Source organism: Lagenorhynchus albirostris, chromosome 4 (assembly GCF_949774975.1).
Source record: "Lagenorhynchus albirostris chromosome 4, mLagAlb1.1, whole genome shotgun sequence".
Taxonomy (NCBI): Eukaryota; Metazoa; Chordata; class Mammalia; order Artiodactyla; family Delphinidae; genus Lagenorhynchus; species Lagenorhynchus albirostris.
Genome location: NC_083098.1, coordinates 122,591,703 through 122,605,871, shown reverse-complemented (window position 1 = coordinate 122,605,871; position 14,169 = coordinate 122,591,703). Strand labels below are relative to the sequence as shown.

General features: G+C 40.0%; 1 protein-coding gene across 6 annotated transcripts in view; it reads right to left on the bottom strand.

Moving 5' to 3' along the window:
- Window positions 1–14,169, bottom strand: part of UGT8 (UDP glycosyltransferase 8) — a 141,393-nt gene that overhangs the window by 56,661 nt on the left and 70,563 nt on the right. For all 6 annotated transcript variants that reach the window (XM_060148641.1, XM_060148640.1, XM_060148637.1 and 3 more), the window contains one exon: window positions 1,661–1,803. In XM_060148641.1, the coding sequence (XP_060004624.1) occupies window positions 1,661–1,803 (143 nt within the window). The remainder of the gene's footprint in view (window positions 1–1,660; window positions 1,804–14,169) is intronic.

Sequence of the window (14,169 nt, the reverse complement as noted above, 5' to 3'; positions counted from 1 at the left end):
AGACTATGAATCTTCCAAAAAATCACACTTTACTCCTCGTATGAACTCTCTGGTTAAATTTTTGGATTTAAAATAAATGTTACATGATCTTTCGTTGACATTCTTAAGAGGGAAGAAATGTTTTAGTAACAACAAAAATTTCAGTTTCTTTTTCACATTTTCATTGACTGAGGGATAAATAAGAAACACTCTGATTATACTGAGATCTATTTTCCTTCAGCTCTCCTCCCCTATCCACAGAGATGGGGGACATAGCAACCAAATGACCCTATGCTAGAAAGTCATTTTCTACCAGCTAGAAGGTGAAACAGGAACGACCAGCAAGGGCCACCACTGGGCAGTCAGTAGCTCCCATCTGGACGCCCCGAAACTGAGGGAAGGCTTGAGAATTGGAAGAAAGCAGGAAGTACTCTTCTCTAGCTGGGCCCCAGAGACAGTTCTGTGGGGCAAAGGACATAATTAGTTTGTTTCCTGCCTTGATCTTTGAAAGATAAACCATACAGTGCTTATCAACTGAGAGAATGGCAAGAGTTTGAAATAAGCAGATACAAAACTGTTCCAAATAAAGTAGAAGGGGCACTTTCTGGGTTAAGCCTAATAGAAGAAATCCAATAGGACTGGAATCCAAAGGGAGAAGTCTTAAACCATTGGAATAAAATATGTATCCATTTCATAGCTTAGCAAGGATAAGGAGGAGCTAATCCTCCCACAGTTGTTACAAAGGAAAAACCCCTATTACTCAGAGCCTACTTGTAATGGCTTGACACTGGGGCTGACCTTGATCACTGCTGCATCCCTAGAGCCCAATGGTGGGGACAGGTACTAAGTAAATACACAATAAGTGTCCAGATCCAAGTTTAGACACTGCGTTAGAAACTCCAGAGACAGACACATGTTGGCAGTGCCTCCAAGAAGAAGTGGGGTCTGTTTTGACTAGCATTAACTGGCAAGTTACTGTATTTTTTTTTTGTTTTTTTTTTTTGCGGTACGCGGGCCTCTCAATTCTGTGGCCTCTTCCGTTGCAGAGCACAGGCTCCGGACGCACAGGCTCAGCGGCCATGGCTCACGGGCCCAGCCGCTCCGCGGCATGTGGGATCTTCCCGGACCGGGGCACGAACCCGTGTCCCCTGCATCAGCAGGCGGACTCTCAATCACTGCGCCACCAGGGAAGCCTAAGTTACTGTATTTTTAAAGGCCTGGTCTCTTGGATAAAGGAAATCGGAAGTATTTATAGACAAAGTGGGAGCCCAAAAGGTTCCATTAAATATTTTACCTATTTAATCATTCATCCATCATTTTTTCCTCATTCCAACACTGACTTGAAGGAGTATACAGAAATGCATGCAATTACACATTTTTAAGTGATAATAAATAATAGAAGGGTAAATGAGGGTAACATAAAAATGCACCCATCACAAGAATACATCATTGTGCATCAGATCTTCTTTTTATGCTATGGGCTAGATGTCTTTTTAACCATCACAGAGGATTATATAAGTTAATCCCTAGATTTCGATACACTAAGAAACAAAATGGAAAGTCAAAGGCATCCTGCTAATATTGCCAGGGAATCAATGGGCTGTGCTTTACTCAGACCTGCGGGCTAAGTAAGAGGATATGGAAATCAAGAGTGAAGAAACAACCTATATTATTACTTTACCTCCAAATCACTTTTTGGGGCAGTCTTCCCAGAGCTCCTGCCAGTTTGTTAGCAATGTCTTCTGACAGATACTTGACACCAGCTCCGAAAGATACCAGGACAAAGCCATGTTGATTAGCACCATTGACCCACCTTTGGAGATCCTGCAAATCAAAATGTGGCAGTTAATTTTATGAAGGAGTAACACAGCTCAGAATCAGTGTCATCACAGCTCAGTTTTTAAAAAGCCTTCAGATAATTTTCTTAAACAATTAAATAGTGAAGATAATATAATATTTTCATTTAGATAACTGCTTTTTTAAAAAAATATTTCACTGAATAATGCTAACTAAAATAAGGAGGGCAGGTAGTTAATTTGGTTAAGATCAAAAAACAACAACAAAAAATCAGTAATTAATGACCTAAGAGCTCAGACAGAAGTAAAAAACAAAAAATTGAAACTCATGTTTAAAATACGGTCAGAGATAAATTTGTATGAGGACGTAAGTGAAAGATTAGACACATGACAAAGACATTAACTACCACCCCCCCACACCCACCCAGGGAGACTTTTATTTTAGGAGTGGGCTGATTTTATCTTGGTCTAAGTTTGATAATTTTCATTTCTGAAGAGCATACTGTATTAATGACTGAGAAAGAGAAGGAATTAGCTAATAATTCCAAACATCCATAGGCCTAACAAGTTTTACTATTTCTCTAATTATCTCTTCAACTCACACAGAATAGAAATCATGCATACTGTATAGTGAGGCATCCAGGGGTTCTGGAACTCTCTGAGCAGAAGCTTTCTCTCATTTTGTGGGAAAATGCTAAATTCTCAAACATGTCCATCTACAGCTAATAGATAAGGGGCCATGGCATATCTGATGTTAAATAGGGACAACTGTCAAATTTCAGGAATACTCATTTCAGAGGAAGACACATTAACACATTTCTACCAGTATTACTGATTTAACTGAAGTTGAAAGAGGTTCGTTTTAAGGGATACCACCCTAGCTTTATTTTATTCTCTAGGCACCAGCTTTTTTTATGGTAAGTTATCCCTTTGAATAAGTCTTTGTCAAAGACACTGAGCTTCAGTTTCCCATATAAAAATGAATAAAGCCACAGCACTTTGAAGAATACATAATTCTGTTGTAAGGAAAACAAACATGCTGTCTACTGGCAACACCTATGCCATAAAATAGTCATGGAAACGGGACAAACGCACTGTGTATTCATAATGTGCAGAGTGAGCTATCACTGTTATATCTCGCAGACCCGGTAGGTCTCTTGTTCAGGATGAAGAAGTTACCAAGATGACTGTGTCGCCCGTGCTCTTTGCATTTCACACCACTTTCTGGCATAACCTGATTTGCAGCTGGGAGGTAAGAAGTACAGTAAGGGGCTTCCCTGGTGGTGCAATAGTTGAGAGTCCGCCTGCCAATGCAGGGGACACGGGTTCATGCCCCGGTCCGGGAAGATCCCACATGTTGCGGAGCGGCTGGGCCCGTGAGCCATGGCCACTGAGCCTGCGCATCCGGAGCCTGTGCTCCGCAATGGGAGAGGCCACAGCAGTGAGAGGCCCGTGTACCGCAAAAAAAAAAAAAAAAAAAAAAAAAAAAAAAGCAGTACAGTAAATAGTAGTATCATCGCAATAGCATCACCACATAGCTCAATACTAAGTATTTATATGGAATGTTAGCCCTCTTTATGTCTTTATTTTCTTTGCTTTCTTTCCCTTTTCTTTTCCTTTTCTCACTTAATGAGATCTGTGTTAACTGGCTCTATCACACTTATATTCTCAGCAGGAAAGAGGGGACCACATTTTATGCCTCAAATGAATTAGTGAATAGTGTCATTATATGACCAAGAGTGATGATGGAAAGGAGGTACATCCTTCCAGCTACTGAGTAGTAAAATAGGCTATAATTATTTGGGAGGGAAGAAAACCTTATCAAAACACCTCATTTTCCAGGAAACTCTATTTGTTTATGAACATATAAAAGAAATCGAGAATATATCAACTGTGGATTAAAGCTTTTAACTTATATTCTACCACATTTACCAAGACTATCACGTGCTGAAAATTTAACAGTGTAACTTGTAGATTCAAAGTAAGAAACTAAACAATTTAGAATTTTCAATTTATATATAGTCTTAAGCCAGATATACTTAGAACAAATATAAATGCTGCACAGTAGAATAATCTGAATTCATATGGTGTTTTCTCCCTATGGTTTGTCTTCAAATAATTTATCACCTACTATCCAATTCTCTAAAGACAAAAATTTCAGGGTCGATGCCATTTGCAAAACGTTTACATTCAGAAATACTAAGCGTTATGGGAATAACATTTAAATTTTGTTTCCCGAGGACTTAAAAGGTCTTTGAGTTTCAACTGACTCTTTGTATACATGTTTGTTCTTTGTTTTGCATGATGTAAAATGAAATCCATAAACCTATTTTTCCAGCTTTTTTCCTACCATGGTCATTAGCCGTAACAAGAATATATTCAAGTATATAATCTTTATTTGTATGGAAGGGAATAGAGAAAATTTTATTCATCATGGTTCCCTCCAGGGAAAGTACTCAGCATTTTTAGAAGATAACACTGCACTTGGTTTAGAGGGCAGAGTGAGGCCCCAAGGTGATATCCCCACTGCCATGTCCTGAGATGGAGATGGAACAGGGGAGTGAGAGGTCGGAGTAGAGAGAGTGAGGGGCAGGGGCCACTGGGCCGCTTGGGGATGTAACCCCTCCCCGTGATCTGTGATCGCCAATCTGCAGCCTCAACTCAGAAAATGTCTGGTGTGACTCATGTTTTATGAGAACATAGAAAGGGCTGGGTTTGGGGTTTGGCTGATACAGTGACCTTCTGGTAGCATAGAGCCAGAGGCCGAAGGGATCTAGAATTTGTTCAACTTATAGTGAAGACTTTGGAACCAGAACTTCACAAGAAGTGTGCTTAGGTCTCCAAAGGGCTGGAAGGCCAGGTGGCATCTCAACTCTATATATATGTACCGTATTTTCTGGAATTTAAGACCCCATCAGTTATAAAATATAAACTGATTTAATAACAACTCTTCACTAAACCGCCCCCTTCATAATAAATGTAATTAATGTTAAAAAAAAATCCCAATTCCAGAAACTTACCACTGTTAAAAATATAGGTACTTTAGAAACCCCCTGTCCTGGGGCAAATACCAACTTAAAAAATTGGACTGAAAAAAAAAAACCCTCACAATATCAACAAAAATAATACATATATAAGACTAGAGTAAACCTAAGGATGCACATAAAGAAAACAAGACAATTTTACCGAAGGACAAAGAAGGAAATCTATTCAAATGGAGAGATGTAACGTGGGCTGGGAAGGAAACATCAAAGTTATGAAGATGCTGATTTTTTTATAAAATTAAGTTCAATGCATCCTCAGCCTACATTCCAAAAGGATTGTTATGGAACTTGAACAGCTGAGCCTAAAATTCATTTAGAAAAGAAAATGTACAAGAGAGGCCAAGAAATTTTTGAAAAAGAACAGAGTTTACCCTTCAAGATATTAAAATGTACTCTAGAATCTAGAACCATCACAATGCATGTCTTCATTATTAGGAGAAGGAAGATAGGAAGTCAGCATTTTCATCAGCGGAGAAAGGAGGCCTCCAGCTACTGATTCAGAAAAAATAGTGAGTTAGATCCCTCCTCTAACACAAATTACAGAAGGATTAAAAGGTTAAATTGAATTAAAATATATGAAGTACTTGAAGAAAACCCCCAAAGATAATGTTCGTGTATTTGGGTGGGGAAGGTCTTCCTGGGCCAGTCACAGACTCCAGAAGTCATAAGGAAAAGACTGACAGATCTGACTGTAGAACAACAAAAATCTTCTAGAGTATGAAAGACATTTTACAAAGCAAAAGAATAATAAATAGATGCAGAAGTATTTGTAACACACAAAACAAAGAATTAATATCTAAAACAAAATAATGAGGGAAAAAAACCCCGCAAACAACATGAGAAAACACCTCTTTCACAGAAGAAGAGCATACGGCATAAAACATGGAAAGATGCTTAGCCTCAGATGGATAATCAGAGAAACATAAATTCAAATTGTTTTCATCTCTTGTTCTCTCGGTAGTCTGTATAGTACTCTATTAGATGCTGTCAATATACTATTACTTAATTGATTTTAACTTAAGAATTGACTGTAGTATTTCCCTTTAAGTATTACTGTTTTATAATTTTCTGTCAACTATTTTGTTTTGCTAGAAGGATAAAATGCCTTTTCCTAAGTGAACTCTGGGTTTATTTTCCAATTATTTAGCAAACTTTTCCCACTTTAAGATTATCTTTTAAATAGCTCTACCTTTTTTTTTTAGTAATTTTACATAGTTTCATTTCTTTAAGTTTTAACCTTTCCTCACCAGACTTTTTTTGGAGTAAAGAATGAAACTGGGATCCATCTTTATTTTTAACCAAACAGCCAGCCTTCTCAACACTACAGAGTATTATTTCATCTTGTCCTCATTTATTTGAAATGCCACCCTCTCAGTCAATTTCTAAATTCTATTCTTTTCCACTGATCTATCCATCCATTCCTGTGTCCGTGTCAAAGAGTTTTACTTACTGCTCTTTTATAATACATTTTAATATTTGCAGTGATAGATTTCTCAATACTTTTCATTTAAGGACTTTGTTTTTTAAAACACATCAACTGCCATTTGTTAGCAGTACCACTTTTTCTTATGTATGTTATGGATATTTGTGCATATATGTACAGAATACACACCTCACATCATGTACCGCACGAGTTTAGTAATTGCATTCAGTCCTTTATACTTAATTGGCCAGCACTGCACGCTCGCTGCTCCACTAGATGGCAGGGCAGGAACAGAGCATGGATGTCCGGGCTCTGCTGAGTTTCCCAGGCTCTCAGCCATCATCACAGGCCCAAACCCAGAGCCTGTCTCTACGGTTTTTGCTGCTCATTCTCCAGGGGAAAAACTCTGTCATTTCCACAATGTAAGTAAAAGCAAAATCGTCACAGGAATAGAACAAATACTGAGCAGGAAAGCAGCGATAGTCATAGGTGCTTCTCTCACTTTATTACCATGACTACTTCCATTTCTATGCAATTATAGTAACCAATTTAGATACTTACCTACACTTTGCTATAATTTTATATACATAGCTTTTGAAAAGACAACCTTGCAATAAGAATAATCATTTTATCTTCTTGTAGAGTTAAATAGGGAAGGCGTCTTATGCCCTTTGTGGAAAAAAGTAGCATAATAAGGAAATATGGATAACATTTATCATAAGCAAATACTATATATTAACATATTTGCTTTTTTTTTTTTAACAATTGTGACCTGGTCCACATGATGCGTTTCCTGGTATGGCCAGATTCCTTTCCCTACAGTAATTATACACCAAATGCCTTGACTTGGTTGTTGGAAGAATAAGGCAATGAAAAGTATATCATCTTCCCCCTCCCCACTTCCCTCCCTGGAGCGCGGTTCAGGATGAGTGGGTAATGTAACCTGGCCCTGTGAGACAGCAGATGGGGGTGGAACAGGACCCAAGAGATGTACCAGAGCTAGACTGGGGCAGCAAACGCCCCCAGAGTTTAAAACTTCCAATAACTTCAGGTAATATTTTTTTTTTTTTTTTTGCGGTATGCGGGCCTCTCACTGTTGTGGCCTCTCCCGTTGCGGAGCACAGGCTCTGGACGCGCAGGCTCAGCGGCCATGGCTCACGGGCCCAGCCGCTCCGCGGCACGTGGGATCTTCCCGGACCGGGGCACGAACCCGCGTCCCCTGCATCGGCAGGAGGACTCTCAACCACTGCGCCACCAGGGAAGCCCTCAGGTAATATTTTGACATGGTGAATGTCGAGACATGGAGGATAGTGAAAAAATATTCTAAGAAGGAGGAGAGAGCAGATTCTGAGACTTTCAGAGAAGACAATCATTGGGCGACTCCTTTCTCCTTTTTTATACACTTAAGCCTCCTATCCAAAAACAAAACTTCCTCTTAATTGTACAAATGTAAAACACATCCCAATTCCAGAAATGTAAACGTAGACTTTTAAAAGATCATCACTTCAGAATCAATGAAAGAATATCTAATGAAAAGGTGGATGGTACAGGCCCCCCTCTATCCTGTCTAGGCTTAATTCTGAGGACATCAGGATGTGGACAGACCCCTAAGGATATCTTTAACAGCTCAGAGCCTGGGGACAGACTGCGCTGCGGAGGTTAGCACCAGATCTGTCCTGACGGCAGCCTGTGACCCAAACCTACTCCTTTCTCCCCACAAAATAGAGCCTTGAGAGGGGGCCAGTGCAGTGGAGACACCAATAACACTGCATCCTTTGTCAGCCCCATCCATTCTGAGGCAAAGAATGCCTGGACTGTGAGAGAATCCTACACAGAGATGGTGATGGGAGAAGGGGGGTGGGTGTTGGGACCTCTGTTCTTGTTCCTAACACCAATATCAATAGGCCTCTTTTCCCATTTTAAAGGGCCTGATACAAAGAATGCTCCAATTTGGTCAGGTGGGCTGCACAGAACTGAAATATTCATTCTGCAAAATCTAGTAGATAAGATAATAATGAACATTTTTGATATAAAATGTTTTAAAAACACCGCGGGACATCAAACGTGATCTTTTGACTACTGCTAAGATAGTTAACCAAGACTTGGTAAACAAACAATAATTAAAAATACCATTGAAAATATAAAAGTTACCATTCAAAACGAAAACGGACCAACTACTGTTTTTACTGAGTTAATTGGCAAAGAATTTGGTTTAAACCCCAATTCCACAGTTTGCTGTGCAATCTCCATCAAGTGCCTATTCTCTCTGAGGCCCAGCTTTCTCTTCTTAAAAGATGCTGATAATACTTCACAGGGGCACTGTGAAGATTAAATGGGATCAAATATATAAAAGTGCTTTGAAACATAAAAATTATGGTGTTATTTTCCCAGGGCAGGAAGTCTGAGAAGCAACACACAGATGATGGACTGAAATGATAGCCACACTAAGAAAAGGAAAAAAATAAAGTTATTCTGCACCAAGACATTTTCCCTGAATTATACATACTCTCTTCGCCATGTTTTTGATCCTTCAGAATAAAGCCAGTTAAAACAAATACATAAATGAGAAAAAGTACAAAAAATGTTTTATATGCAGTATCAAATATAGTTGTCAGTTTTTCAGAACAGTCAAGTAATTTCTAAGATTATCCAAAGGAGTTAAGCCACAACTAACCTGAAGAAGCAATAGAGTGATCAATGTCAAGGTGATGGTTCTATTAAAAAAAAAATCTCAGAAGATGCCTTCATTAACACAGTGAACATTTTCAGGAGGATGTAATAAGTACCTAGAAGGGTGTATTCATTTCCACTGAGATTCTGCAGTATCTTTTTTCTTTCTCATAAGGCTTTTAATTGTTGCCATTACAGTTACAATTAAAAGAAGTAAGCAAAATTTGAAACCCTGATTTGACTTTGAAGACAGTTAAATTTTCAAGGCTCTTAAGACCTTCAAGAAACTGCACACAGTCAGGATGTCCCAAGGATATGATCATGGCAAGGTACCCAGGCGCTATGGAAAGTAACCACTGGGTGTAAAAAGATGAAAATCTCACCAGGAAAAAAAAAAATCAACGCAAAAAGTGACAGCTAAATCTTTCTTATGTTACAAAAGGAAATTAAGAATTCAGAGGTTTGGGGAGGATGAGAGAGATCTGAGCATGATGATTTGTAACAGACAAGGAGGACAGGGGTATGAAAGGGAGGGATAAAGATGCAGAAACAGTAGGCCTATGTTGTCTTGGCACATGTGAGTGTAGTATACAGATCTGTGATCCTGGAACATTCCAAAACAATCTGCTGTCAACTCTAAACGTTCACATTCCTGCAGGAAAAAAAAAGACCATGGGGCTTCCCTGGTGGCGCAGTGGTTGAGAGTCTGCCTGCCGATGCAGGGGACACGGGTTCGTGCCCCGGTCCGGGAAGATCCCACATGCCGCAGAGCGGCTGGGCCCGTGAGCCGTGGCCGCTGAGCCTGCACGTCCGGAGCCTGTGCCCCGCAATGGGAGAGGCCACAACAGTGAGAGGCCCGCGTACCGCAAAAAAAAAAAAAAAAAAAAAGACCATGGCTAACAAATACTTCTTTATCAAATAGTGCCTCGGCAAGTGAGGAGCCCACTCATTAATTCAGCAAATACTATTGACTACCTGCCGTGTACCATACCTGGCATTCTTCTAAGCACTTGAGACATACCAAAGAAGAAATTTATCACCAAAAATTCCTGTCCCCAGAGAGTTTACATTCTTAACAATGTAGCCACAACCTAACTTTCTACCCCCACCTCCCATCAGGTTTCCACCCCTCATCTACTCTCCCTTCTTCAAATATAGCCTGCCCCTCGGTGCCTGGCATATCCTCTTCACCTCATAGTTATTTATCAAGTTCTCACAAAGGATACTAACTCTCTGTGAGATGTGCTCTCTCACAGGACACACATCACATACCTTGTGGTGTGTGAGTTTAGGCACAGGATTTTCTCTCTTCCTGGGTTGTGAGAAATCGTAGGTGCTCACTACTTATTTCTTTTCATAAATCAAGAAAGGCAGTAGTAATCTACATCCTTAAAAAATAAACAATAAATGCATTGTTTTATTTTTTCCATCCAGTTTCTTAGATAAGTAACACCGTCTCTTCCCTAGAATTTGAACTAACGAAGAGAACGTTGGGCATTTTAAAATTAGAGTTTAACTACATGGCCTGCCTGGAGAAAATAAAGGTAGGTTTGCCAGCCAGTCCACCCGTCTGCCTTCTTTCCTTCCAGGAAAAGCAAAATGAAAGTTTCTTTGTGATAATCACAATATTATGCCAGAAAGACACGATGAAGGAGGCAAAATTCATGTCTAGTGTGAAGGCGGACAAGGGAAATGGCTGTAGTAGAGTGAGACGGGTGCAGGAGGAGACCAGGGGAGATAAGGTGAGGCTCTAAGGCTGAGAAGAGGAAGGAGTGGGTGCAGGTGGGTGTTTGTTAGAACCAAAGACAGTGAGGGGTTGGGAGAGGATGGGGCTACCATGATTTTCAGGTTTCTGGCTTGGAATAATTCTGTAATTAACCAAGAGAAGAACCCTATAAGGAGAAGCACATCTGAGGAGGGGGGAAGAAGAAGAGTTTATATTTGAACGTAATGAATTGAGATTTCTGTGTAATATCCAAGTGGAACTACTTAGAAAGCAGTGGGAACCAGAAAACTTGGGAGGGAAAATTGGGCTGCAGATACAGTTTTTTAGAGCTCTCAAATACATCAAGGGGAAACACATGAGTGTTATGGACAACCGGCGACACAGTGGACTCTTTAAGGAGAAGTGAGAAAAAGAGATTCTGGGTCTAGAATACCTAACAGAATAAATTAGTTACATTTCTGCTCAGAGCACTAGTTAGAACGTGGTCCCCTAGTTCAGTAAGTAGGAGTTTAGAGGACCCATGGCACCCGCCTGCAGCTGTAGCCCAGGGAACCCCACAAAGGGGTGAGTGGGCCCCATACTCAATCCAGTTCCTTCAGGGAGGACCCCAAAGCAAATCAAAACCACGAAATGACCATCAGTTACTCTGATTCCAGAAAGACTCCTACTTAATCTGATGGCTTTAATTCCGTGGAGTCCCCTGCTGGGCTCTCCAGACACCCTTCAAGCTGAGAGAAGCTGAGCTTTTCTCTGGAGTCTAACTCACTGAATTCAGTGCTATTCAGGCAGAAAAGGCAATGACTTCCTGACCAGCAAAACTAGCACCTGGCCGAAAAGAAGGTGATATAAAACACAATAAGCAAGTTTGAGAAAGGGAGTCCATACCAATTTTTATTTTTCTTAGAACTATTTTCCACTGAGAAATTCCTGTATAAGATATCTGTATAACTCCCTGTCCTATCACAAAATATAGCTTAGTAACATAAAAAATGGACATGGTAGTTCACTGACAAGTACGTCTTTGCTATATGTCTGCATTAAGATGCCTTTGATTAAAATTAAAGGCAAGAGAAGAGCGAAAGAGCACACAGCAAAAAGAAACTGGAAAAAATTACCTAGAAGGTGAGTATTCATTATTTACTTGTGCAAAAGAAGGATGAAGTCATTTTATTCCTTTTACAATCTAATTTGATTATAAATCCTAACTATTTGCTCTCCAAAGTATTAACAAACCTATAATTGCCTCACTGGGAAATACAATCAAAAATTCTAGATAATCTATTAATTTTTATTTTTTAATTTAAACTTCCCTCCATCAATTTCAGCATGTGATCTAAACATTTAACAGCAAGTTATTAAAAAAACAAACAAACAAACAACTAGATACAGGGAATCGGTAAGTAGGCTGTTAGGTAAAAACAACCTCGAAAGATGCAAATTATTAATCATATGTGAAAATTACAGCAAAAGACGTGGGAAGTATATTGTGTGGCAGACTGTATTTTCCCAGCAATAATACAAGCATTAGTTCCAGTCTTGCACATGCTTTCAGAACCTTGCTGCTCCCTCCCACAATGGGGCTGTGTCCACACCCCTTGAACCTGGGAAGGTCTGTGACTTTCCTGATCAATTGATATAGTAGAAGTAACATTATGTGACATTCAAGGCGAGGTCATAAAAAAGGCTACAGATGCCAACTGCTTCTCTCTCTTGGAACATGCACTGTTGATGTCCAATCACCATACTATGCGCAAATCCAAACCACACGTGGAGAGGCCACAAGTAGGTGTTCTAACTAACAGCCAAAACCAAAGTCTCAGCCACCAGCCAATATCAACAGCCAAACATGTGACTGAAAGAACCTACAGATGATTCCAGCTTCTAGTTCTCAAGTTGTCCAGCTAAGGCTGCAGATAAATGGGAAACACGAGAAAGCCCTTCCCACTGAGTCCTGCCTGAATTCCTCAGCTACAGACTCTGTGGGCCAAAGAAATGGTTGTTTAAATGCCACTAAAGTTGTCCTTACAGCTCTAGTAACTGGAATATCTCAATAGATCTTCATTAGGTTAGTTTCTCAAGAGTCACAGATGGACTCTAGAAACAGGGCTACGAGATCCACATGAAGTCCCTAGCATAGCATTTTTTTTCTCAGAAAAAACTGGGAGAATAGGAAGTAACTGACAGTCACTGAATACCTATTCTGTGACTTTCAACCTATCTAAATTATTTCTTCTAAGAAAATAAGATGATGAATAAAGGTGAGGCCCAATAATACAAAATAACCTAATTCTGAGCCATGGACCTGAGGCCCTCGTCAATACTTCAATAGAGAAAAATGTAATATTTACCTGGTATTTTTCCAAAATAATTCTTATAGCCACATTCCCTTTTGATGTGTACTGATATTAGCAACAGGGACTGAGTACAGTGCCCTTAATTAATCTGCAGTCATATTCATGTCATCAATAATTCAGCAACAGTTAAACTGTACTGGTCACTTTCTTTGCTCCAGGTAACAGGGGCCAGGAATACAAAAGAGCAAGACATGGTTCCCTGCCCAGAATGTCACAGTCCAGGTCAGATGCACAAGTTTCACTATCAGCATCGCATAAATACTGCCTTTGCCCCATTTCTTCCCTCTATGCTGGGGAAATGGGAGACTCTAGGAATAAATAATTTCAAAATACACATTTACATTACATTTCTGTAAATTCATTCTTTGTTTGTTTGTTTTGTTTTTGCGGTATGCGGGCCTCTCACCATTGTGGCCTCTCCCGTTGCGGAGCACAGGCTCCGGACGCGCAGGCTCAGCAGCCATGGCTCACGGGCCCAGCCGCTCCAAGGCATGTGGGATCTTCCCGGACCGGGGCACGGACCCGTGGCCCCTGCATCGGCAGGTGGACTCTCAACCACTGCGCCACCAGGGAAGCCCTGTAAATTCATTCTTGATTTCAGAGTTGAATTTCCAATGGAAGAGTGTAGCAACAAGCAATGAAAATTTGTATGCTAACAGTTCCAAAACCAATTGGAAACACATTGATAGTTCAATTAAATAAAATGTCAAAAAAATTTCCTTGGCAACTAAAGAATCCCTTCATAAATCAAAGAAAATCTCCCCTTTTCTGATATTATAATACAGATATTGCTCTTTCTAGATTCTAAACCTATATAAAAAATAGTAAATGCAAAAACTGGCAAAAACTAGTCTAGTTCATATCACTTCCGGGGTAAATCATTCAATTAGATCCTTGCAGGTCAATGACAGCATCAGAGTGCACCTGAGTCAGCTTCTCCCAAATGCCGAAATACATACATAAGAAGCTAGACAAATACCAAAATATGCAATGAAACTGAATCCTAGGACCTAATGGATATTTCCATTAAGTCTTGTGTCTTTCCATGTTGAACATGAGTGGTGCACATGGCTGTGAAGAAGGCAGAAGTCTTTGGTTTCCTCTGGCTGTCAGCTTGGGGTAAGAGGCTATACAGACTAGAAAACTAGGAACTGACCCACCTCTTCCCCTCCATCTC